The sequence below is a fragment of the Fundulus heteroclitus genome, unplaced genomic scaffold (assembly GCF_011125445.2).
Source record: "Fundulus heteroclitus isolate FHET01 unplaced genomic scaffold, MU-UCD_Fhet_4.1 scaffold_47, whole genome shotgun sequence".
Lineage (NCBI taxonomy): Eukaryota > Metazoa > Chordata > Actinopteri > Cyprinodontiformes > Fundulidae > Fundulus > Fundulus heteroclitus.
Window position 1 is genome coordinate 785799 of NW_023396890.1, and position 27486 is coordinate 813284.

At 41.6% G+C, this 27486-nt stretch overlaps 1 protein-coding gene across 3 annotated transcripts in view; it reads left to right on the forward strand.

Annotated features, from left to right (window-relative positions):
- The window catches only part of rhbdl1 (rhomboid, veinlet-like 1 (Drosophila)), a 67352-nt gene that overhangs the window by 38669 nt on the left and 1197 nt on the right, over nucleotides 1–27486 (forward strand). For all 3 annotated transcript variants that reach the window (XM_012863104.3, XM_021316834.2, XM_021316836.2), the window contains exons 6-7: nucleotides 19715–19815; nucleotides 24881–24941. In XM_012863104.3, the coding sequence (XP_012718558.1) occupies nucleotides 19715–19815; nucleotides 24881–24941 (162 nt within the window). The remainder of the gene's footprint in view (nucleotides 1–19714; nucleotides 19816–24880; nucleotides 24942–27486) is intronic.

The window sequence follows — 27486 nt, forward strand, 5'->3', positions numbered from 1 at the left end:
GAAATGCGATCCAAAAAAATAACAACAATGACATAAAATGCACCGTTCTGACAAAAAAGTTGCTCAAAACCTGCATAACTTATATTTATATCTATATAGATGTAGATAAAGGTGTCAATACACATGCTCTAATGATTTAATGGGCTTTCTTGGTCAAAGGAAAGACACGTGAGGTGTGACTGCTATGATTGCTGCAGCCTAATTAATGGTGACATTACTAAGAAGCTGCATGCCTGGTCACATTTTATGTGTAAGCGTTCAGCTTTTGATTAATGTTGCCCGGGTATTGTCAGGTTTCTGCTGCTGCACTGAGATCTGCTGAAATGTCTTAATTTAATCCTCCGTCGGGTCTCTAAAGAAGCTGAAGGTCCTCAGATTCCTCACCATCTGCGTTCATATTCCTGCTACATAAACACGGATAGTCTGACAAACGCTCGGCGCGCGTGTTGAGGAGATTAGATCTGCTGTCAGTGAGAAGTCGGCCTTGGTGCTTTGTCTGTCGTCTATTTCTCTACTTTTTAATGTTTTATGTTTAGTTGGGACACACAAGCTGCTCGACCTGCTGTGATTATTCTGTAATGTCCGAAAGTCTTGAAACTTTATTTTCATGTAATTTCATCACCATCATGAAACAACTGCTCCATTATCTTCAGATTTTTTTTTTTTTACCTTGTTATCTCAAGAAAGCAAAGTTGATTACCTTGAGATGAGCAGCGTTGTTTTTCTGAGGATTTCCTGATGTTTATGGAGCCTAAAAGGATTTTATTATCAGACTCAGTTTCATCGTTCAGCGTCGCTGTCATGAGGCTCGCTGATGATCTGTTGCTGCCTGACAGTTTTACCTCGAATCCCAGAATGCATGTCCTGATTTCTGATTCTTTTGTTGCGGTTTTAATTTAATTCCTAACAGTGGTGAGGATATAAGCCTGTGTAGGTCGACAGTTATGTTGAGGGAAACAAAGGAGGAACCTCCTCTGCTGCTTCCTGACGTTTGGTCCTTTGGAGAAGAGCCAAGAGGATGAACCTGCTTAGAAATATTTATTCTTTTTTATCTCAAGGTAACAAAACATTAATTTTTTTCGATGAGGGCTTAATTGAGACGTCTGAATTGAAACTAAACAATGAAACTAGGTGCCACAGTAAAAGCACCCACAATGTAGCTGGACTACACTGCCCTGGTTACACTGCAAAAAGAGAACTGAAAATAAGTAAAGTTTTCTTCAAATTAATGTATTCCTCCTTGATCTGAGCAGGTAAATAAGATTATCTGCCAATGGAATGAGTATTTTTATGCCTAAAATAACAGAATTCGATATATTGCACTTGAAATAAGATGATGGAGATGAATTGTTCCTATTTTAAGCGTAAAAATCTTATTCCATTGGCAAATAACCTTATTTACCTGCTCAAACCAAAGAAAAATACTCTCATTTCAAGAAATATTTTCTTATTTTTAGTTCTATTTTTGCAGTGTATAACATAAGGCTGAAATAAACTTTTATATTTAATTAACTTACTACGTTTATTGTTGCTAGCGCGTACTCCAGGCTGCCTTACATGAATGCTCTTCTAGTTTAGACATTACAGTCAGGCAGTCTGGTAGACAGCTCAGGGGTCCTCAGGTAGTGACACAGTGTACCATAAAATGCTCCATTGATCAGAGCGGCTTCATTGCAAACCAAAGTCATGCTTACACATTTTAACAGATTTCTGAGAGCATTGTACTACATAAAATCAGTCTACATTGAACCGAAACAGGGTAACAATTTTCATGTTATCTAAGTCATTAGAAGGCCTTTGTTGGGCAGTACTATAAAGCTTGGAACTCCACACTACTCCAGACATTTTGAATTAAGAAAGCTTTATGGACAGGAAGCGAAACTTCTTCAAACTTCGGAAAAAAGTCCTTTTTTTTTCTTTTTTTTTTTTACTTTTGTGGAATGACCGTGACCTGGATGAATCTTCACCGGCATCATTGACTAACAAAGTTAACGAGTAAGAGTTGTATGGAGCTAAAACAGTGACAGATTCCAGCCACATCGAAAAAGAGATCTGACATCGAAAAATTAGACACTGAAAAGTCAAATATTGTTAGTAAGTAAAAACTTCTGATCATATTCTGATTTTATGCTGCAGCTTTTTTTCAATGAAATGTTTTTAGTGTCACTACAGAGCTCCTTCAGCTACGATCTCGCTACAAGCCGTCGGGGGGCGGGGCTAAACTGAAGGCCCCTTCATGGACCCTCCGTTTTTCCAGTACTCATCATCCTACCTGCGTTGAATTTATGGAAAGCTCCGGTCAAGTACCGCTGCTCGATCACAAGAAAGGGTTTTATTTTCATTAATATTATCCTCATTCGGGTTATACAGCTAATCATTGTAGTGACATGGAGCTAAACACGTGACAGCGGGTAGATGATGAGGAGTACCGGAAAAAACGGAGGGTTCATGAGGGTCTTAAATCTCTGATTTCTTTCTTTCTTTCTTTCTTTCTTTCTTTCTTTTTTTCTCGGTCCACTGTATATATGTGGACACCACTGAGCTATATAATACACTGGAGTGCTAATCGCCCGCTGTTTGAACGAGTCGCTTTGAAGCCACCAGCTGCCATATTGGTACTCCCTATTTCCCCCCAGTAACTAGGGAATATGTGCGCTACAGCATCGAATAACGAGGATTTTCTCATGTTCAGGGGGGCTTAAAACTTTTAAAATGTCAAATGCCATATAGTTTTATGTTATGTTCTAAAAATATCAAGTACTGAGAAAGTCATGTGCTGAAATATTTTGCATTTTATTCATTTAAATATATATGTTTAACATTTATAAATTTATAAATAACAATATACAAAAACATATATTTACATATGTGTATACATATATACATATACACATATACACATACTTGTATATACATATATATATATATATATATATATATATATATATATATATATATATATATTTAATATGAATAACATGTAAAATATATTAAAATATAGTTGATAGTGTTAGTACATCCACTGACTGTAGAATTACCTGTGAAACGTTTTCACTCAGCCAGAAAACTGCTTGTTATTGCAACCAAATCCTATGGGATTCTGTGAGAGTAGGGAGTAGCAAGATGGCGGCCAGTGACTTCAGTTTTTCGGCAAAATCAGCACTCCAGTGTATAATATAGCTCAGTGGTGGACACACTGTATATACCTCATGCACCTTTTCCTTCTTTTGGCACCTTCTTTTTATTATTGAGCCGATGTGACACATGAATTTCCCCACTGTGAGATCAATAAAGTCTATTTGAAGGGTGCCTTCAGTTTAGCCCCGCCCCCAACAGCAAAACAGTGCTGGCTTGCAGTGAAATCGTAGCTGAAGGAGCTCTGCAGTGACACTAAAAACATCTCATTGAATAAAAGCTGCAGCATAAAATCAGAATATCATCATAAGTTTTTACTTTCTAACAATGTTTGACTTTCCAATCTGTAATTTTTCGATGCCAGATCTCTTTTTCGATGTCGCTGGAATCTGTCACTGCTTTACTTCCATAGCGGTGGCGATAAAGACCAGCGACTACAGGAGGAGAAGTCAGCTGATCGCTCTGGTCTCTTCTCCTTTCTCGTTGACCTCCGTTGACCTCTGCTGTGGCGGAAACAGGGCGCTCTGATTGGCTGAAGGTGGATCTGGGACTGTACGGCGAGCAGGAGGCGACTTTGACAGATGACACCGGTTGTGCGCGTTGTCGTCGCTGCTCTGTGCATATCAATTATTTCCTGCTTGCCGTTACACCGACGGCCTGCGGTTGGAGAGCGTGCGGTCGTGGCGACGTAGCATCAGGACAGGTTTCTGCGTTTGGAGTCGGTGTCTGCAGGACTGCCTCGGCCGGGAGGAGAGGAAACTCTCGAGTCCTGTGAAGCGGCTGGTTCTGGTTCTGGTGTACTCCTGGGGTGTGAAACGGAGCTGAGAGTGAGGGAGCGGGGTGACCTTGGCATGTTGCAGAGCCTGCCAGCGTGATTATGATAATTCCCAATCCCCCTCCTCCATCTAACCCAGCAGCCGCCCCGTGATGGCGGCGACACCAAGCTCACTTCCTCTGCAAGCGCCTCCTGCAGCCCTGATGAAGGCCGCCGACACAGTCTGCACCGCCGTGGACTTGGGTTTCAGGTTTCTTTACTGGACTTGATCCATAATGAAGCGGAAACTGATAAATATGGAGACACACTGCATAAACGGAACTAAAAATAAGTAATATTTTACTAAAATGAGCGTATCTGTCCTTGATTTGAGCAGATAAATAAGATGATCTGCCAATGGAATAAGATTTTTGCACTTAAAATAGGAACAACTCATTTCCATCATCTTATTTCAAGTGCAGGATGTCTAATTATCTTATTTTAGGGGTCAAAATATTCATTTCATTGGCAGATAATATCATTTACCTGCTCAAATGTAGGACAAAAACACAAATTTTAAGAACATTTTACTTATTTCTAGATCCGTTTTTGCAGTGCATACCTGTATTTTCAGACTTTATTTCCCATCCCGTTGTCTGAATGATGCGTTCCTTACTTCCTTTCCTTTCTCTCTCTGTCTTTCATGCCTTCGTTCGTGTTTCCTCGCTTCCTTCCCTGCAGCTTCTGTTTCTTTCCAGGTTCAATATTTAAAGCCTGCTCTCTGCAGAAGTCTGCCATAAATCCACGGTGAACTTTATGTTCGTTTTACAGTATAAAACATTAAAGGGCTGAAAACTCTGGAGCTCTTCTGGAGAGCCGTATCTGTGAGGCTCTCTGCTGACGCCTTTAACGCTCGGCTCAAACTCGATTTACTGCCGCCGTTATTCTCAAGGTTTTCTGGAGAAAAAGCTCGTCGGGCTCTTTGTCGCCGTCTTAACCTTGAGCGTCGGTGGAGCTCTTTTTGTCGGAGGAAGTTTAATAATAAACCGTTTGGGCTTTGCATGTTTTATAGCAGTGGTAGGTAAGCAGATTGGTCGTGACAGAGATGCTCTGTGTTCTTTAAAAAGTGGTAAGTTTCTGTCATTAACTGTGTTTGTGTAATGGATGGCGCTCTGGGAACCCGGTACTCTAGCAGGACACAGAGTTTGCTTTTGAAAAGTCTATTTTTAAAAGAGAGAAGGTGACAAGGTAAGCAGGCAGGTGTAGGCAGGAGGACGGATGATGCAGGTAGAAACTGGACCAGGTGTGCCGACAGAGTCAGAACTGACCAGAAGAAGCAGGCAGAGGTGGAATGATGTCTGAGATGCAGCTGATGAGACGGTGAAACACGAAGAATCCAGTAGAGACCTTCACGAGGCGGTGCGCATGAGTTTAATCTCCTAGGGAGGGCGAGAGACGAGGCGAGGAGCCGTACATGCAGTCAGCGTGACGAGGCAGGACGTCCCGCAGCGAGAGGTGGAATGAGGCGGGAAATTAGTGGCAGCAGCAGGTGGAGCTGATTAAAGGCATACTATGCAACATTTTTCAGTTAATGAACGTGTTCCATACTGTTTTGGATGATTAAATCAGTCATTTCAGGTCGAACAAAGGTTTTCTCGGCCGCCCTGGTGGTCTGTGGGGGAAATACCGCACTTGCAATTGCAGGAGCCCTCGGCCCGCACACACAGGCTCAGAAGTCTCTGCAAGACCGCGAGAGTCGGTCTTGCTTTACGGCGAGAACTTCATGTGTTTTTGCCCTGCCATTCACTATATGCACGCGCGAAAGCAACAAAGAAACGCGTGTTAACGTCAAATAAACATGCAAGCATATCAAGTTTTTTTTATTTATTTATTATTATTATTATTATTTATTTATTTTTTTTGAATGTTGGCGAGGCGGCAGCATGAGTTTGGCGAGGCGGCGGCCACCTCGCCAAACTCATGCTGCCGCCTCGCCAAGATAGCGCTGCAGGAAACCCTGATGTTCATACCTTCACTGTGTTAGTCATTGTTTGTACTGCCGTTTTTTCCACTTTTCGTTGCGTTCGCCTGTCTGCTAAGCTCAAAACAACCGCGCCTGGCTTGACAGAGAAACCAGAACAGCTGAGCATCTTTACCACAGTGCACTTTTACTTTCGCCCTCTGGGGGGAGCCTCGCTGGAAAATCAACCCCGGTTGCATAGTATACCTTTAAGAGCAGAGTGGTGGCTGGGAAGGGTGGAGCATGGATGCAAAAATAAGGACGTTTGTTTCCAGATTAATTTTTTTATAATATCGCTAAACATGTTCTTCTTCCCACCCCGCCTCTCACCCACTGACAGCTGGAGATAGGCACCAGCACCCCCCGCGACCCCACAAGGGATAGAAGTGTTAGAAGATGGATGGATGTTCTTCTTCTTCCTGACTATGGATGATAGTCCATATGGGTGGGGGGGGGGGGGTTCCTCTCCAAAGCTGGACGGAGACTATTGACTTTTCCTGAAGCCTTCAGGCCGCTGCGGTTGCACAGATACCATCATGTTGTCCCTCGTGTGGAAACTCTGGACAGATCTGCTATCTCTAAAATCTCAAAGGAAGCAGGAAGTGATTTTCGCGCACAGTAACCGCGACAGTTCTCCGTAAACATGATTGATTGTTTCTAAACCTGCTGCTGTTAAGTTCTATTCCTTTTCTTTTTGTTGTTTAAAAAAAATGCACCATGAGAATTTATTATTATGTTTTGATTTTGGATTTGTACTCTTGTTTTTTTTTTGTTTTTTCTTACTTGCTCTTTTGATGTTCTGCACCAAATGCTGTGAAAATCTGCAGTTTTATCATTTTGATAATACTGACAATATCAATGCTGCGCAGCTCGACTAGTGAAAAAAATCAGTTTTACATCCTCGTGGGTTTTCTTCCCAGGATGCTGGCGTTCCACCGTTTACCGTAGAGATGACACTGATGTCTGACTGGTCTGAGATAATTTGATATTATACATCTGGATACACACTGAATTTAGATTAACGCTGGAAGGCTTACAGACGACGTGTAAGTTTGCAAATTAAAAGCTTGGGGCCGGCAGCGCTTACCCACATCAATCCATCTGTGGGGGTCGTGTGTGTGTGTGTGTGTGGGGGGGGGGGGAGAGCATGGTCACTGCAAAAACGGAACTAAAAATAAGTAATATTTTCTTAAAATGAGCGTATCTGTCCTTGATTTGAGCAGGTAAATAAGATGATCTGCCAATGGAATAAGATTTTTGAACTCAAAACAGGAACAGCTCATCTCCATCATCTTATTTCAACTGCACGATGTCTAATTATCTTATTTTAGGGGTCAAAATATTCATTCCATTGGCAGATTACCCTTTTTACCTGCTCAAATCTGGGACAAAAACACACATTTCGACAACATTTTACTTATTTTTAGATCCATTTTTGCAGTAATCCAACCCTGGACAGGATGCACGCGCAGCAATTTACCTGACAGTCATGTTTCTGGATTGAGGGAGGAAACCGGAGTACCCAGAGAGAACCCAAGCGTGCACAGGGAGAACATACAAACTGCAGAAAGACCCCAGGCAGGGGGTTTCAACCCGGGACCTTCTGGCTGAATGACCGTTCCAGTAATACCAGCTGCGTTTAGCAACAAGCCTCTGAGGTCATTTATTATATTGTTTTTGTCATATTCATAGCAGCGATAGTGAAACTATGCAGGGAGAACGCATTAACAAATTAACTTTACCTCTCGAGGCGTCTGCTTGGTGTTTCACAACCTGCCGGCGCATGGAGAGCTGCGGGAAACACTGGCGGCACATCGCCTTCATGCATCATCGGCAGCAATACGAGCGGAAGAGAGGAGGAGAATGATGGCGAGCTTGAGCCAAAATGAGCCATCAGTGCCTCAGAGGTGTAATTTTTTTTTAACCCAGCAGATAAACAGCTGCATAATAGTCGTTTCTGTGTAGTCGCTTTTGATTCTTCCTCCACGATGAGCATTTCTGCCGTTTGTTGTTTAAGTGAGCGAGCTTAACTGAAACGCATCTTCTTGAACCTGCAACAGAAACGTACATGCAGACGTGTCGGTAAAGCCTCCCGTTTGCTCGTCGCTCTCCTCTCCAGATGCATTTCAGGGTTTGAGATGTTCAAAACGCGGGTCACCTGGTCAGATGATGGTTCAGCGCTCTCGTTCTCCGTTTGTGGTCATGCAGTCCAGCTCAGCATAGAGGGATGATTCTCAATAAACCAGAATATCATTTAAAAGCCTGGTTATCAACAAAAAAAGGCTAAACTAATATCTTAGATTTATGATTCTAGCTGACAGATCATGAAAACCCGAAATATAGTCTATCTAAATGTTAGAAGGACCCAAAGAAATGATTTTTTTTTACAGAAATGAAAGCCTTCTTTCGCATTAATTCCTGCATCACTGCAGCACAACATGAAGGACGTCAGCCTGTGGTTCTGCAGAGGTGTTCAGGAAGCCCAGGCTGCTGCAATATTGACCTTCAGCTCGTCTGCATTGTTCACTCCAGTGTCCCCTTTGGACATCATTTAACAGATTCTCTGCAGGTTTTGGGTCGGGTTAGTTTGCTGGCCAATCATGCACAGCGTTGGCAGTGTGGGGAAGTACAAAGTCCGGCTTAAAGCTAAATCAGCATCGTTATAAAGCTTGTCAGCGAAGGGAAGCGTGACATGCGCTAGAATTTCCTGATGGATGCTTCTGCTGGTTTTGGACAGCCACACTTTTTTCTTCCACTTAACTTTCCACTAACAGCTTGTTTTATGGCTTAAAGTTCTTATGGAGGACGAGTCTTCCCTGAGATTATTTCTAACATTTGACAATTCTGTGTTAAAAATCCCTTTTATTAGTTTTTTTATAGGAACTGATTTGGAGATTTTCATTATAAAAAATACACAAACAATTGATACGCATCACAATGTGTGTAATTAATCTTTATATGTTTAACGTTTTGAATGAAATTACTGAATTTCCAGTGATTTCCCAACCTATCGGGACGGACCTGTTGCACTGCAAAAACGGATTTTAAAAATAAGTAAAATGTTCTTACAATTTGTGCTTTTGTCCCAGATTTGAGCAGGTAAATAATATCATCTGCCAATGGAATGAATATTTTGACCCCTAAAATAAGATAATTAGACATCCTGCACTTGAAATAAGATGATGGAGATGAATTGTTGCTATTTTAAGTGCAAAAATCTTATTCCATTGGCAAATCATTTTATTTACCTGCTCAGATCAAGGACAGATACACTCATTTGAGGAAAATATTACTTATTTTTAGTTGTGTTTTTGCAGTGTGGTCTCGCGGTCAGGCTGGTCCTGTTGGGTTCAGCTGCAGCCACCATGTGTCCCAGCTCCCCATAGGCTCGCTCTCTCTTACAGTTTCCCACCTCTTCTAATTTGCGCTGGGTAAAAAAATCTGGTCCGGCGTTTCCTGGGTTTATTAGCCAGCGGAGACAGCCCTGTGACTGCATAAGTGCTGACGGCGGCGCATCTCCATGCCGGGCCGCAGGATTTAATGCCTTTTCTGAAGCGGGAAGCAAAACATCGTCAGTGGCTGAGCTGAAGGTTTCTTCTCTCCCCGTTTTCATGTGAGCCGAGGCAGATTAAATGTTCTCTTTATGGAAATAATTGGATCTTTTAATGCTTTGACAGGTAAAAACAAAAAAAATCTCAATTAGTTCACAAATTGTGGTCTCATTAGATAAGTCCGGATGAGTGGGTTTGTATTTCTTAGAATCTGGTGACAAGTTCACCTCAAGAAATAAACACACACTGTCCTTTAATTGTCCTCTTTTGAATAATTTATTGGCTGGACATCTGCGAAAGGAACATGTTAGCATATTATTATCCCCGCTTTATCCTTTATACAATAATCAGTGGAAGACAAAGTAATCTGGCACAAGATTATGACCACTGAGAGGTGACGGCCACCAGCCAGCATGACACCTGCTGGTGGGTGGGAAGAAGAAGCGTCCTCAAAGCTGAACGTGTTTAAGAAAAGGTCCACTGGCTCAGGTCTCTTTCCAAAGTCAGCTTCCATCAGATCCTCCAGGTTGGTGAGAAAGTTTCCTCTCTAAGGAAACCCAGCAGGTTGCATCAAGTCTCTCCAAGCAGCATTCACTCCTCCTGAAAGAGCGTAGAGCCACAGTGGACAGTCGTCTGCATTGTTGATGGCTTTGCAGCAATCCCTCATACTGAGCATGCATGAAGCGACAGTGGAGAGGAAAACTCCCCTTTAACAGGGAGGAAGTCATGAGGCTGATGGTGGAAAGCAGAAGCCAAACGCTCATAATTATGACAAAAGTTTAAATACCTGAAACTCATCATCCAAAGACGGACGAGGAGCCACATTTATCTTAACGATAAGTTCGAGGGCTCGCTGTTGGAGAACTGGAGCATTTTGTTTCAGTGTATTCATTTTACAGCAGAAAAAGATCAATTTATTTTAAGGCTTTTTGCATATCTGTACCAGATGTGCCAATAAATACGGAGGGTACAGTAAAACATCATCTTTGGGCTTCTCAAACAATAGTTTAGCCTTCAAACTGACTGCTTTTCATGATAAAATGCACTATGGGGGCCCCCAGCACTGAACACATCTACACAGAAAAGTAAATGTTTAAATGAGTTCTTCTTTTATAGTCCTTAAATATTCATTAAAAGTTTAACTGCAGTTGCCAAAAGCCAGTTTCTTAAGCAGACAGTGCAAAGCCTGTTGGCAGGAGTCACCTGATTTCTCCTGGATCAGAGCGTTTAGCGAGGCCTTCGGGGAGCTTCCAGTGGAGTGATGCAGCCCCAGGCGCTGTCAGTCAGGCCGTCGGATCCTCGTCTGTACCGTGTCGCGGTGAAACAGAAAACAGAAAGTTGGCCTATAGCTGGAGGGGCAGTCTGGAGCTGCAGGAACAGTGTAGCCGGTCTGGTGTCTTGTCTCCAGCAGGGACTCTGCAGCCGTCATGCAGCTCTGACCGCGTGGCCGGCCTGTTCTCCGCAGGAAGAGCATCGTCTCTACCGCCTGCTGCACTGCGCTGCGCGTGCATTTGTGGATTTTGCAAACTAACGAGTAGATTTGAGGATCTGGGTGATGGAGGAAAATGATTTCGTGCTTGAGATGAACTGTGTCACAGCTGAGCTCCTGCTGAGCGGCAGAATCCTAAATCCTAAATCACAGCAAGCAGCAGCGCTCATGTCAGCCCTGCTTAGCAGCACGCGGAGATTTTTACCAAAACACAGACAGCAGAAGAAGAAAGTAGTTCATCTCCCCTCTGTGGACCCGTATCTTCCTCTGAGCTCATAGGTTGCCTCCTCTTCCTCGTCTTCTCTCTGAGGTGGTCTGAACCTGAATCTGACTGTTTTAGCAGCTACTTCATATTACTGCCAGGGTTCCCACGGGTCCTTGAAATCCTTGAAAGTTTGTGAATCTAAAAAAATAAATTCAAGGCCCTTGAAAGTTCTTGAAAACAGCCAAGAAAACACCTTGTTCTTGAAAGGCCTTGAATTTTTTTGTGGGGTTGAAAGTTCACACGGATGACGACTGGATGTCATTATTTTACTACCACACGATCTTTTAAATTTATGTTGATTCCGCAGACTTTTAATTTGCAAAAGTACGTTCGCTCTTCTTCGTTAGTTGCTAGGCTACGGTTTAGGCCTACGTGCGTCTAATAGGTTACATTCACCCAGTGTTGCCAACTCAGCGACTTTGTCGCTATTTTTAGCGACTTTTCAGAGTCAAAGTCAAAAACTAGCTTAATCAAAGATGAAAGTAAGTGAAACAAATTGATATAATTCTGAACATCTCAATGCTGCACTTTTTTCCATAAAATTCCATGAAACGGTAGGCTAATGTACATCTTATATGTAATGTAGTATGGCATAGCCATGTACTGTGGATATAAATGTAGGCTATGAATATGATCAATATCAATGTAGGCTATAAATATGATTAATATCAATGTAGGCTATAAATTAAGTCCACTTTCTTGCATTGCAACTTCTATGCCGTTTAATCTTTTATTGAATTTGCATTGTATTAAAATATGATAACCTATTCAGTGGTCACAGTAGGTAAATGCTGCCACGTGTGGTCCTTGAATTTGAGGAAATTGGTCCTGGAAAGTCCTGGAAAGGTCCTTGAATTTGATGTTCACCAAGGTGTGGGAACCCTGTACTGTGTTTTTGCAGATAACAAACGGTGCTGTCAGCAGCAGGATGCTTTGGCCAGGGGGACATTTCATCACTTCTTCGCTCCTTTTTCTGCGTCTTTACCCGCAGTGACCTTTTTACAAAACAATCAACCACACATAGAGATTTTGACAGTGCTCTAGGTGTTGGCACAAAACCTACAGCAAGTAGGTTCTTCTCTAACAGGGCAGGTTCACAGCTATGAGCTGCATTGTGTCGAGTGAAAAGTTTAGTGGAAGGAGGATCACAGTGTGGGGCTGCTCTTCAGTTGGATGCATTGACCCCACAGAGTGATAAATTACTCCTTCAAGCAGTTGAGATAGTTGATGTCTTAATGTGGCTGCACAGCAACGTTTGTTCTGACATGTTGAATTTTGCAGCATTTCATGCATTTTGCATAATTTCTGTCCGTTCTCACTTCCTTGTATTAAACTCACTGATCAGTCTTTGCCTTAAGATCGCCAAAAGTCCTGTAACGCGTAGTTTGAGCTCCATAAAATGAAAATGGCACATTTGTTTCATTGCTTCGTTGGAAATTGCCGTGTAAGAAATGAACATTGTGTGTTTGTCACTACGGGGCGTTGCACTGCAAAAATAGAACTAAAAATAAGTAAACTTTTCTTGAAATTAATGTATTTGCCCTTGATTTGAGCAGTAAATAAGACTATTTGCCAATGGAATAAGATTTAAGCACTTAAAATAGGAACAATTCATCTCCATCATCTTATTTCAAGTGCAGTATATCTAATTATCTTATTTTAGGGGTAAAAATACTCATTCCATTGGCAGATAATCTTATTTACCTGCTCAAATCAAGGGTAAATACGTTCATTTAAAGAACATTTTACTTTTTAGTTCTGTTTTTAGTTCTGTTTTTGCAGTGTGCAGAGAAAAAACAAAGTATTGCTAAATACAACTGTTTGTGTTTTTCTGTTGGGTGCAGCCCCTTAGATCTAATGCTGCTGCACAAAACGAGACAATTTGCACAAAATAATTTTCCTAAATTTGTGAGACATTATGGGATATGACAATGCACCAGTGCACAAAGCAAGGCCCATAAAGACACGAACTGGGAACGTTTAGCCTTTAAAAGCACCTGTTGGAATGAACAGGAGCAGAAACTTTGAGCCAGCCCTTCTTGTCCAACATCAGTGTTTGACCTCATAAATGCCCTTCAGGAAGAATGGTGAAAAAAAAAACATAAACCGTGTTTTATGAGCATGTTTATGGGCAAAGGATGCAAAAGGTGTGTCGACCTCATACTAAACCCTGTCAGTACACTGCAAAAACGGATCTAAAAATAAGTTAAATGTTCTTAAAATTAGTGTATTTATCCTAGATTTGAGCAGGTTAGTAATATTATCTGCCAATTGAATGAGTATTTTGACCCCTAAAATAAGATAATTGGACATACTGCACTTGAAATAAGATGATTGAGATGAATTGTTCCTATTTTAAGTGCAAAATTCTTATTCCATTGGCAAATCATCTTATTTACCTGCTCAAATCAAGGACAAATACACAGATTTTAAGAACATTTTACTTATTTCTAGTTCCGTTTTTGCAGTGTATTGTGACAATGAAACATCTGCTTATGGAAGCCAGTGATTACTGAGTATATGTTATTATCATAGAGTGAAACTTGTTTTTTTGTACTATGGAGTTAAAGCAGACAGAGCTGTGATCTCCGGCCAGTTATATGATCCAAGAACGACGTCCTTATTGGGTCCAACACCTATAATTTATACCTAGAGATGTTCTTCTAGTAGGAACCCAAAATACCAGATAATAATAAAAATGAATCAGATTGTCTAAATAATAATTAGATTTTTTTATATCTACATCATAAGTCTTCTTTTTAATCTTCTCAGAGTTACGCATTAGCAGTGAATCAGATGCAAAAATAAGTAAATCCACATGGGGGGAAAAAATCTCAAGAAGCCGCAGCATGTTCTCCAGTTCAGTTTCATCTTTACTTTGCTCAAACATTATGTGCTTGGCTGTATAACGGCACCTCTGGATCTAACCAACATTCCCGTGAAGAACCTCCCTGTATCTTATGCCGACGCACCAACCTTCATGAGACTCATAAATCCACATAAAACAAACCTGGGCTTGTCAAAGCCTGGCCTGATGAATGACTGAGGAAGGTGCACGGCTCACCATCTGTCTCTCTGTGATGATCTCCAGGCCTGACGGCGTTCTTCGGGCCGATGTTTACCCTGTGCGGTCCCGGCGTGCGCTCACACAGAATACGAACATTACCACATGCATTATAGATCTGAGCTCCCAACTCCAGCAGAGCCTCAAACACGATGAAGGAGTGTCTTGTTTTTGTTTTATCAGCCCTCCTCGCTCCTCTTATCAGCTCATTTGCATAATTAACAGAGGCTGAAGGCGTCCTCGCGAAGCAGCTGCCATCGTGATTTCTGCAGCTCGGGTTTCCGTCCTGCCTCATAAAAAGTGTCACAGCAAAGCGTTAAATTCAGAAATCAGCGTTTTTTTTTTTTCCCCCTCCTCTAATCCAGGATGTCTGTTTAACACTTATGGGGAAAGAAGATCAGCGCTGTCACTTTAAATGGGGCAGAGTTTGATATTTTGTATAATGTACAGAAAAATTAAAGATGCAAAAACTTTGGCCGCAAAACTTATATTCATACATATTTATTATAATTTGCACTGCAGCAAAACTAGATTTCAGTTCCTTTGCCAACTGGGGCAGGGGTGGACTACTTCCTCTTTAGAGTTTATTTTAGCTCAGTCGGTGCCCATCCAATTAAAACCCAGTAACCATAAAGGGCCAGTAAGGGACGAGTTTGATGCATTGACCCCACAGAGTGATAAATTACTCCTTCAAGCAGTCGAGATGGTTGATGTGTCAGAGCATTTCATTTTAAAATCAATGTGGCTGCACAGCAACATTTGTTCTGAGATTTCATGCATTTTCATGCGTTTTGCATCATTTCTGGCCGTTCTCACATCACTGTATTAAACCCACTGATGGGTCTTTGCCTTAAAATCGATAAAAGTCCTGGAACATGTAGGTTGAGCTCCATAAAATGAAAATGACACTGCAAGTGTTTTTTTTTGTGTTGTTTTTTTTTTTGTTGCTTTGTTGCAAATTGCCGTGTAAGAAATCAACATTGTGTGTTCGTCACTACGGGGCGTTGCAGAGAGAAAACAAAGTATTGCTAAATGCACCTGTTTGTGTTTTTCTTCATGCTTTTAGTGAAATTTCACAAACGTCGTCTCTGCAGGATGTTCTGATTGGTGGAGTTCCTCGTTATGGATGATAAGAACATGAAAGGTTGATCATATTCAGTCTGTCTGCAATAAATTCTCTCCTGTTGTGACAGAACGGAAACCTGATCAGAAAAACACGCAGCCGCCATTTTTCCAGACAGGTTTGGTTCTTTGGCCCTCGGTTTGTTCCTCAGTGGTATTTACTTGGATTCTTTACGGCTGTGATAAAACTCCTCTGGATAATTTGTAGAGAATCGGGATGGACTGGAGCTATAAATCCTGCTAAAGCTTGAAAAGCCACAACACAATCTGAACCAGGAGGGGTCCGGTCGAGCCGGTTACTGAGCCACCGCCTGCATTACAGCCTTTCCCTGCCATCGCGGGGATAAGACGTTTTGATGCAACACAGCTCTGCGTATTAACTGGGACCCGTAGATGTATTCTGCATCATTACCGACGTTCTTTATTCCCTTTTGAGACCCAGAGCAGAAGTGTTTATGCACTTTGTAGAGTTTCTGCCGTGCAAAACGTACAGAACACGCCATTTATGAGTCTCAAACTGGCAGCAATCAAACCAACCGGAATGTAAATTAATTTAAACCAGTTTAATTTCTGACAGCCATCATTATCCCTGTTACCGTTTGCCCGTCACAGCAGGATAATGTCTGATCCCCGTCTGAGAGGAAAAAAGCTCTACAGACGGGAAGAAAATTCTTCATATTTCAGTCAGAATCCGTTGAAAGTCTCTCATCCAGCAATCTTCGCTCCTTTGTATCAAACCCAATAGTTAACGTCGATATTTGTGTAAATCCTGAACTACTTCCTGTTGCATCAGTGAACTGGAGGTTCACTTGGCAGAAATAAAAGGTTTTTATTGTAGTGTGCTTATTAAAACGTTATATTTCATCTTCTGCATGATGTTGGAGATTTTGTTGATCACTCCTGTGAAGTGACACATTGTTAACTCTTCTCTGGCCTTTATTCTGCAGACTTCGCAAAATTTCATTGGTTTTTAATCATTTTCAATTCAATTCAATTTTATTTATATAGCGCAAAATCATGAAACATGTCATCTCAAGGCACTTTACAAAGTTAAGTTCAATCATATTATACAGATTGGTCAAAAATGTCCTATATAGGGAAACCAGTTGATTGCATCAAAGTCTCTCCAAGCAGCATTCACTCCTCCTGAAAGAGCGTAGAGCCACAGTGGACAGTCGTCTGCGTTGTTGATGGCTTTGCAGCAATCCCTCATACTGAGCAAGCATGAAGCAACAGTGGAGAGGAAAACTCCCCATTAATGGGAAGGAAAAACCTCCGGCAGAACCAGGCTCAGTATGAACGGTCATCTGTCTCGACCGACTGGGGCTTAGAGAACACAGTTTTTTAGTTGTTTATAAAAAATAACAAATAAGGAGGTCTAATTAGCTGGGCCAAATGCAGTATACTGTTTATTTCTGGCTCTAGTAGCAATGATGCAACAAAAATCCATTTAATAGAAAGTTAGAATTAGAGCTGCATGATATCAGGGAAATCTTTAATTGCAAAACTACTGCTGGTAATTTCAGTAAATATTGATTATGATTTCCTACATTTTCCTGACAGTTTTCCTTCCTTACCGCCACAATCCAGGAGTTTTAGCATCTAACTACTACAAACCCAGACCTCGTGACCATCAGTGAGGGTCAGAACGTAGACGGACCCGTTTGCTTTTTGGCTCAACTCTTTCTTCACCACAACAGACCGGACCAGCGGCAGCATTACTGCTCCATCTGTCCATCTGTCCATATCCCACTCCGTCCCACCACCACTCATGAACAAGATAAAACACATTATTCACTGTTTATGACCAGTTATGAATATTTTTATACATTTTCAGAAATGTTTAAATGAGCAAGATGAGAACAATCATTGTAGGTTGTCTACATTTGTGTCAATTACGAAACAAGTGTACTGCTGCCATAAAGAAAGCAAAACAAGATTATTATCAGTCTCAGACAACAAAATGTTTAAATAATATTTAAATAACATTTTAACAGTTTGACAAACTGTTAAAACCCTCTCGGGCAAACATCTTTGCGCAGATTCATTAACTATAGACTCCACTGTGGGATCAGATAAATCAGAGATGCTTCATTGTTGAAACAGACATTTATTTTCATCTGGATCCTTATTTAATCCAGATGAAAATAAATGTTTTTACTTAAACATCACAAAAGACGTGCCACAGGGTTCCGTTTTAGGTCCAACTCTGTTTTCTATTTGTGTAAACGATGTCGATACACTACAAAAAGGGAACTAAAAGTAAGTACAATTGTCTTGAAATTAGTGCATTTCTCCTTGATTTGAGCAGGTAAGATTATTTGCTAATGGAATGAGTGTTTTAACCCCTAAAGGAGGAATCTCTTCTTAATCAGCTTCCTGCATCTGTTGATCACTGTGATGTGTTGGAGGCTGTCTATCACGGAGCATTAAGGTTCATAACAGGCTATAAATCTCTTACAACTGTAATTTATGTTCTCAGGTGAACTGGCCATCATCATCAATCCATAGACTCATGCATTGGTACATTTTCATCCATAAAGCCGTCCTTGGACTGTTACCTGTCCTCATACACATCACTCAGACAGTCCAGACACACACCTCTGTACTCGGCCCCATCAATGACAATACCTGCATAAATAAAGGGTAAATAAATAAATTAAAGAGACATTTTGACGTGCATTTACAGGCATTTTAGAGAAGAGGACCCCAGCATCAGAGGAATAAGAGGTTATTTAGTTTCCTTTGACCTAAATGCGACATTTTGAAGTGACCTGAAGGAAAGGTTGGTTAAAGTCGGTGTGTAAAGTCGGTCATGTAATGAAAAGGTCTTCATTACTGGGACTGTTTTTAGGAAAAGTAACTGGTATTGCACATTAAGAATACTTTTGCACTGTAAACTTGCACCTTAATTAGCACTTTGTTTAGCACAGCACTTTAAGCATGACTTTGCACAGAAATAACCATTTGCACACAAGAAGTTGAACTATTTGTTGAATATTTATTGGATATTTTTAATAATTAGCATGTAGCCTTTTGTTCAGGCTCTGCACAGCTGCTTCTCATTGGGAAATGGGGTGGGCTCTGTGAAAAGAAGAATTGTTATTTGGAGCTAAGGTGTACTGTCTGGAGTGTGAGACGAGACAGAGTGTTAGTTTTCTATGTCCTCTCCAGGGTGTTTGGACAAATGCTTCCCCGGGGGTCCAGACACCATTTATAGGTTCCGGGAGAGACCATGGGAAAAGCAGGGGGGGGGGAACTTTTGCACGTTTGTTTTAAGGGTTTTTTAGGTGTAGGTTTAAAAGATAAAATATTTATTTAAAAAAATAGGTGGGAATGTGTGTATGTGTATTTGTATTATGTAAATATGGTACTTTATAGGTAAAATTAGTAGTAAATTGTCTAGTGCAGAATGGTTTAACCCTTAAATCAGCAGAGGGATTTTGTCTGTAAACCAGGTTGGTTGTTAGTTGGTTGTTGGTTGGTTGTCAGAGTGAATGCTGCTACCAACAAATAAATGTATTACTGCTTTCACATCATTCCTGCTGAAACTCCAGCCTCAAAAGGCCACGAACCGACAGGTCCACTTTGTCCAACATCCGATCAGCCGAATGGTGTTTCTTCTGATCACAGCCGTGTTCTTCCTCCTGTTTCACGTCTGATCCTGTAGAGGTTTCTCATGTAAGCTTAAATTAAAGTGAGCAATAATCTACATTCGTTTGCCTCTCTCTGTCATAAGCAGACCTTTGAATCACGCCGGCCTCGCTTACTTCCATATCTGCAGTTCCTAAATTAGACGAGCATAACCCAGAGCATTTTTAGTCCTCTCTGAGTGGATTTTAATCTCCTTTCTGAGGCTTGTCTGTGCTCCTCTGGTCTTACTCGTGTACACATGGAAAATCCAGGCTGGAGGTATTCTTCTTCACGTTTTTTTATTTATTTTTTTACCGTTTTACTGTAATTGTCTGCACGCTGATGTGCGCCCTGCAGACTGAGCGTGTGCTGTGTACTCTGGATGTCCTTGTAATTGCACGTTGAGATCAGCTGATGTAGCACACGGCTTTTTGGACAAAAAAAAAAAAAAAAAAGAAAAATCAACACTTCCAGGAAGGTGACTCGAAGCCTTATCTGACTCTGCCGTTGTTTGCATCCCTCGCCGCCGTAGAGTGCTGTTCTTGCTCTTTTTTCCTCCGTGCCACACGCCGCATCACTCGCTCTTCCTCCTCTCACGCCGCATCACTCGCTCTTCCTCCTCTCACGTCGACACTCCTAACGCGCTCGTCTTCTTTCTCTCTCTTCTGTCCGTCCCTGCAGGCTCGCTGACGGTGTCCATCACAGACATGCGTGCTCCCGTGGTGGGGGGCTCCGGGGGGGTCTACGCCCTGTGCTCAGCGCATCTGGCCAACGTTGTCATGGTAACTGCACTCATCATCATCACCACCATCATCAGCAGCAGCAGCAGCAGCAGCAGCAGCATTGTTCGGTCTGAGAGAAGCTTTCAGAGCAGAAACGCCCACTGGCCGACATCCTCTGCTCCTCGCTGCTGCATGTTTCCTTTGGAAGATGTAAAAGTGAAGATTTTTTTCCACCAATCAGAGCCCACAGATACGTTCTTATTCCCCAGGGCTTCGTGTGAGAAGGTCATGAGGTAATAGAGGCCAACATCTTGTCATTGGCGTTTTTTTCCTGCTGTCGCCTTGTTAACAACTTTAAGCGAACAGGATTCCCGGAGTTGTGACGGAGAAGGAAGCTTGTGAGTGTGCACAAAAAGCAGATTTCCTGCCGTTCTCCTCTCAACATTCACGACTACGAATCGCCGTAGGCCGCAGACACGCCAGCAGCGCGCTGCCGGGCCCAAAGCCGATCGTAGCAGCTTGGTCCGTCACGCACCGTGGCTTTTTGTTGTTTCGGGGAAATCCTTGAAAGCGCCTCTAAGTTCTGCCCTGATGACGGTTTGTTTTTCTTTTCTTTTTTTTCCTTTTCTTAAAGTAAATGATGACATTTTTTCAGTAAATTTTAACCCAACCGTCATCAGGCGGCGTCATCCGGTTCAGTCAAAAGACGTTTTCTCTGCAAGACAAGCTCCTCGAGTCACAACTGATTCACCAAACGTTGTGCGTCGTCCTCCATGACTGAAATGTATTAAACTTTTATTGCAGCAGCAAATGGCGTACCGCGCGCGAGCTATTTTTAGAAACACAACGTCACGATGACGTCACATCACGTTGTACGCAGTGGGGCAAACTCCGGAAACCCGCCGCTGTTTTACTGTAAAAGAGACGTGCGTTAGCCTAGGTTTTACTCGGTAAACGACTGCTTTTTCCAAATCTAAGACCATGGTTTTTAAACATTGTTGCTATGGAACGTGCAACAGCGACTCGAGTTACGCTGATCGGCCGCATATGAAGGATGTTTTCTTCAAGACTGCCAAGGAGAAATGTGTGCGCTGGGTACACCGGGGCGGTCGGCCTACACAACAGTTCAACCCGGAAAAAGTTACCAAATTCACGTACATATGTAGCAAGCATTTTGTCGGAGGAAAGGGCACAACCGAAGAACATCCTGACCCAATTCCAGCGACATCAAGTCAAGGTAAGAGTATTTTGGTGGCCGACATGTTAATAAAGTAGCGCCTGCTACCATGATAGCATATAGGCTATCATGGTAGCAGGCGCTAACATGATAGCCTGCTACCAGGATAGCTTACTTAAAAACATTTCAAATGAGACAAACATTAAACATATACCCATTCCTGGACGGTGATTGCAAACAACAACAAAAAAAAAAAAACGGCCGACGCTGCCATGATCGCCGCGCAGGAAAAAAAAACAAAGCTTACCGTTCATCAACTCGGCCAGTTTTCAGGTCGTTTTAAGCCCTCGAACCTCAAGCCATCGTTTGAGCTGAAGGTTGGTGTGTTCTTCGACAGATCGACCAGTAATCCGTGTGCCTGGGACATCGTCTTGGGAAAGTTTAACGGCTGTAAAGTCGGTCATATCGCTGGTTCTGTAGCGCTTGTAATAGCTGGGTTATCCGTGCTTTCTCTCCTGTATGCCCTACCTAAGCGGCAAAAGGGGCGTTGCTCTTGAGACGGTGACGTCACGTGCGCGGTACCCCATTCTCACACTGCAAAAAGGGAACTAAAAATAAGTAAAAATTTCTTGAATTGAGTGTATTTTTCCTTGATTTGAGCAGGTAAATAAGACTATTTGCCAATGGAATAATATTTTTGCAATCAATAATAATTAGATAATTAGATATCCTGCACTTCAAATAAGACGAAGGAGATGAACTATTACCTCCCTTTTTGCAGTGCACACCTGAAAGCAGAAATCCATTATTTAATTTGGATTTATTTAGTGGCAGAAATGGTTTTCAGAAACAATTGTTTTCTAGCATTGCTTTAAATTGATTTAGACCCTTTCCAGGATCAAGATCAGGTTTATTTTATTTATCTCATTTCCAGCAACTTATGCTGGAAATCTTTACAAACTAAAATGCAACCAAAATAAATCAAATGCATGACAACGATGCAATAGACATATAAAAGAAATATCAGCAAATACAAAAAAAAAAATGTGAAACAGCAAAAATACCAATGACTAAGCGTCATGAAAAGGTATTAAGGAGGACCCAAGCACAAAGTATAGTAGTGGCAAAAATAAATGCAATAATAAAAAGAAAAACGTATAAAATTGTCTTACACAAGGAGTTCTGCACAGCAAAAAGGGAATTAAAAGTTAGTAAAATGATCTTAAAAAGTGTATTTTTCCTTGAAAAATAAGATTATCTGCCAATGGAATGAGTATTTTAATGCCTAAAATAAGATAATCAGATATCCTGCACTTAAAATAGGAACAACTGACCTCTACCATCTTATTTCAAGTGCAAAAATCTTATTCCATTGGCAAATAGTCTTATTTACCTGCTCAAATCAAGGAAAAATACAATAATAAAGAAAATTTGACTTGCTTTTAGTTCCCTTTTTGCACTGTGGCAGGAAGCACAGGATCTGGAGATTTTGCCAAACAGAGGAATAAGGCGACGGAAAACCAGGCATGGCAGCGGGGAGCAAGAACTCACGATTGATGCCAGAAATAAGCTTTTTTTCCTCCATGTCATTAAACACAGAACAATGTGGATCTTTAACTGGAACCGTGTGTTTTAGCCAGATGAGACCGGAACCGACTTACTGGCAACTGCAGTTGGGTCTGGCGTGGAGGCCGGGAATATTAGGAAACGTACCTCATGCCCACTGTCGGACACGGTGGCGGTCCTGTGATGCTGTGGGCCGGTTTCTTTTTGGATTCTGTCAGAGAGGTGAAAACTAGCCATCACTGGATCTCTCAGTGGAGGAAATTGGGGAAAATGTGGCCAAATCAACACAAAGTCAACCATCTTCCTTAGATGACTCCACACCAGGACCTCAACCCTGGAGAACACCTGCTGGATGATCCAGAGCGGGACGACCAAAGATCTGCGTTTGTGTGGTCTGATAATGTGATCCTGTTTAAAGCAGGTTTGATTTTAACAACAGGGGCACCATTAATCATAATAATAATAATAATAATAATAACATGTGTGAAGGGTGTGAAGGAAGCCATCTACGTTAAGAGAGAAAAACCAACCTTAAACAGAGGAGGAGGTCTTAGGTTCCAACTTTCAAAAACTTACAATACAGCTATAGGATTAATTCCAGCCAATCGTCAACTTAACTCTCACCCTCATCCAGGTGATTAAAACATTGTTCCTTTAAGCCAAGCCAATAACGACCTTAACGACTCCTCGTTACAGAGGAGTGGACCAGTTTTGGTCCAATCTGCTGGCTTAATGTCTTTAACGACCGCCCATTACTAAGGGGTGGACCTGTTTCTGTTGAATCTGCATGTTATCTAAGCCATTATGAGGCCTTTGTTTGGGCAGTGGTATAAAGCTTGTTACTCCACATTACTCCAGACTTTTTGAATTGAGAAAGCTTCCTGGAGAGGAAGCGAAACGTCTTCAACTACGGAAAACAAGTCCAGTTGCTTTGTTTTTTACTTTTTTTTTGGAATGCCAATGACCTGGATGACTGAGAATCTTCACTAGCATAATAATAATAACAATAATTAGTTTTATTTCAGGGCGCCTTTCAAGTAACACAAGGTCACCGTACAAAGAGAGAAATAAAACACAACTATGACAGAAAAAAACATTATCCAAACAATCAATAAAACTAGAAACTAGCTTTGAAAAACAGAAAGTGATTGAGAGTTGCAAAGATGAGGAGGAAGTGAGGTCCAGAGCGGCTGAAGGTTCTGCTTCCTGTGGTTCTGAGACGGGCAGGAGGGGCGGTGAGATGGATGGAGGAGGAGGACCTGAGGGAGCAGCAGCGTGCGGGGACATGAAGGAGTTCAGAAAGAGGTTGTGGAGGGATTTGAAGGTAAAAAGCTGAATTTTGAACTGAATGCGATAGACAGGATGTGGTGAAAGGACGGGGTTCTGGTGCTGCATTTTGAAGGAGTTTGATAGTTTTATGGAGGAGACATACAGGAGGGAACTGCAGTAATCAGGATGTGAAGGAACGAGACGTTTGACGAGAATGGCAGCTGTGTGGGGGGGGGTTAGGGAAGGCAAAGTCGGTTAATATTCCTGAGATGAAATTAAGCGATCTCATTAACATGAGACTGGAAGTAAAGCGTCCTGTTAAAGGACGACGCCCTGGGAGGATGGGAAAATGAACGAGTTACGAAGGTTAATAGCAAAACTGTGGAAAAATCACCTTTTACATCACTGAATAAATGGAAAAAGTTGGATCTTTTTTCCTGAAATTTTACGGTGAAGTTATGCCGCTGCACTAAAATCTTTGACTTTTCCCACATCCTTCCTGAGAGGCACCGGTCAGCGGGGAGAGGACTCCGTCTGTCCCCAGCCTCTCCTGATCCTGCGCCTCGTCTGGACGTGTCGGATTCCTCCACAGATCCTCTTCTGTCCCGTCAGCCAATCACGTCGTTGCGTCGTGCCTCTGGTCGTTTTCCCCTCAGGTCACCTTCTATGTCCGTCCTTTAATAAAACACTTTCGCCCTGCCATTCCTCTCCTGTTCCTAACGAATGGCCACAGCAACGTTTTTATATTTCTCTCTTTATTTTAAACCCCGGTGTGATTAGAAGAGGAGAAACGCCGGTACCGGGTCACATTCCCGGGAAGAGTCGGATCTCTGTGACTGTTCATCCTGTGACACGCAGGTTTTAAAAAGGCTTCTCATTATAGAGAATCACGGCGGTTATTATCCGTTTCCTGTGGAAGCTCTCAGTCCCACAACGCTGGAGCGGAACCAGGGAGTGCAGAGGAGAATAATCAGCTTTTTCTTCTTGTTTCAGTGCTTCCTTCTCTCTCGTATGTGCGTGAGAAAGATGGAGGGTTGTTTCTGTTAGTTTGGGTTCATAGCTCTGCACTGACCTCTTTTTTTTTTTTTTTTTTTTTTGTGCTTTGTGTTGCAGAACTGGGCCGGGATGCGCTGTCCATACAAGCTGCTCCGCATGATCCTTGCACTGGTTTGCAGTAAGTTCTCTGCATTTACTCTTCCTCTTCTCTCTCTTTACTACAGGTTACTACAGGTTCAGGCTTTTTCTGTTGTTGTTGTTGCCGCCTGCATGAAAAAAAAAAACATCTTGCATGTATTAAGACAACAATCTATTACCTAAACTATGAGGATTAGAGGCTCACTGCAAAAATAGAACTCTAAATAAGAAATTATTTCTTGAAATGAGAGGATTTTTCCTTAATTTGAGCAGGTAAATAAGATTATTTGCCAATGGAATAAGATTTTTGAACTTAAAATAGGAACAACTCATCTCCATTGTCTTATTTCAAGTGCAGTATGTCTAATTGTCTTATTTTATGGGTAAAAATACTAATTCCATTGGCAAATAATCTTATTTACCTGCTCAAATCAAGGACAAATACATTCATTTCAAGAAAATTTTACTTATTTCTAGTTCTCTTTTTGCAGTGCTTATAGTGAGAGGTGGAGCCGGCTGGACGTACCGGGCCTACATTTTGTCCCGTTTGTCCACACGAGGGCCGAAACTCTGCGACGCAATATGTTCCCTCCATCTGGCCGCTGCCTGCCGCCCCCAAACCCTGCTGGGATGTTAGATTTTTCTTCGCTGTTTCGCAAACAGCCGACGGATAGTCCAAAATAAAGTCTGACACTTTTCTCTGCAGTGCAAAACTGAAGCATCGTCTTATCTGCTAAAGCCTTTGTTCAGCCAAAGGGACGTCTGGTGAAGCTGGAGCGAGCAAACAAAAATCAGGGCTGAGTTGTTGTTGTTTTTAAGATACAGAGACATTTAAAATCCTCCTGCAGCCGTCTTTTAGCTGGAAAAGCCAACATCTAAACTGTAAAGATAAAAAAAAACCGCCGTACCGTCTGAGAACATGGTTCTCAGTACGTGGGAGCAGAATTACTCAAAGGCAAACCTTCCTAAAGAAACAAGAGGTGATTATGGCGTGAAAGCAAGGAAAGAGCCCCTCATGCCCACTGCTAAGTACAGTGGAGGTCCTGTGATCCAAAACAAGGAGCGTAGCAGGACTGGTGTAGTGAAAAACAGTCATTTCTGACTGTAGTCCTAACAAATGGACTCAGATAACAGGTTAGATTTGGCTGTTTATTTTTCAGCGCAGTACAAAAGCACTGCAGCCAGCGGTGAAGCTGCACATCAGCACCAGGAGTGCCGGTTAGTGTGGAAGGTACCTGTTGCTGCTCGTAGAAGGGAAGCCTGGTCAGTGTGGTTTAGCTCTTAGCTTTGTTTCAACATAGAACGTTTGTTAGAGGAAAGGAAGATAGGAAAAGTAAAATACTAAAACGTTGCATCTCCCGCGTCTGCTCTTTTTACTAAAATGGACCACCGTTGTAGGTTTCTATTAGGGCTGAACGATTTTGGCAAATAATCTAATTGCGATTTTTTTTTTCTTAATATTGCGATTTAATGCGATTTTTTTCCCCCAGTTTAATTTATCATGTCTTTTTTAAACATATACAAACAACAAATCATTTTGTTTCCTCGCTGTGCAGATTAGTTGCTAAAAGACTCACAGCATCTAAACTCAGAGCAGAAATTATTGCGTTCTGCCTACAATATATTTCAACCAAAATTGCAATTTTGACTTTTCTCTGCATTAACAACAAGCAACAAAAATGGCTTATAAATAAAGATGTTTGTAAACAAGGACTATTTAAAACAAGAACTTTGAATGTTTCTATTAATCAGAATATTATTCAAGAAAACAGCTTTTAGTTGATTTGGACGTCAATCCTTGTTGAACATAAAGTGCAACCAACAAGCAAGTCTATGTATTAAACTGATTGACCTGTACTTAATGCTATGTATGATTATATAAACTCTAAAACAAGTAATAAATTAGAATATCTCACTGCTGCAACTGTCTTCCCTTCCATGTGGAGGCAAACCTACTTTAAACATTTTACCAACACCTAATGGACGTGTCTGATTCCCTAATTGTTACATAGCCAAAAATTGCAGACTCTGCGATTTGGAAATTGGGTTTTTTTAAATCGCGATTATATTGAAAATCCGATTAATTGTTCAGCCCTAGTTTCTATGTCTATCCTTCATGTTTTCTTTTTTAAAACGGAGACGTATAAAAAGAAAAGGACTGGAGAATAACAATAACAATTTATATCGATGATAGAAAATAAGGGTCAATGAAAAGTTCAATAGAATAACAGTTTTTTGTTCTTTTTGCGTAATTGCCATGTATGTTAATATTACAGTCATTACATCCTCCCAACCAATCACAACGCAGAACCAGGAACCAAGCTCCGCCCCCTTCAGAGAGTTCAGAGAGCATGCGTTCTTTTTTCTTTTTATAAAAACTTGCTGTTTTGCTGAAACATTGGTTGAATAAAGGGTTGAGTTTAAATTCAGTTTGTGTCTCTATCTAAAAATAGGTCGCTATTTTATCGATCTGCTTTTTTTTTCAATGTCGTCCAGCCCGACGCATAACCAGCATTAACTTATTTATTAGAATCTCGCTCAGCGTCTGTGACCCACCAACAACTCTTGTCTGATTCTTCTTCTCT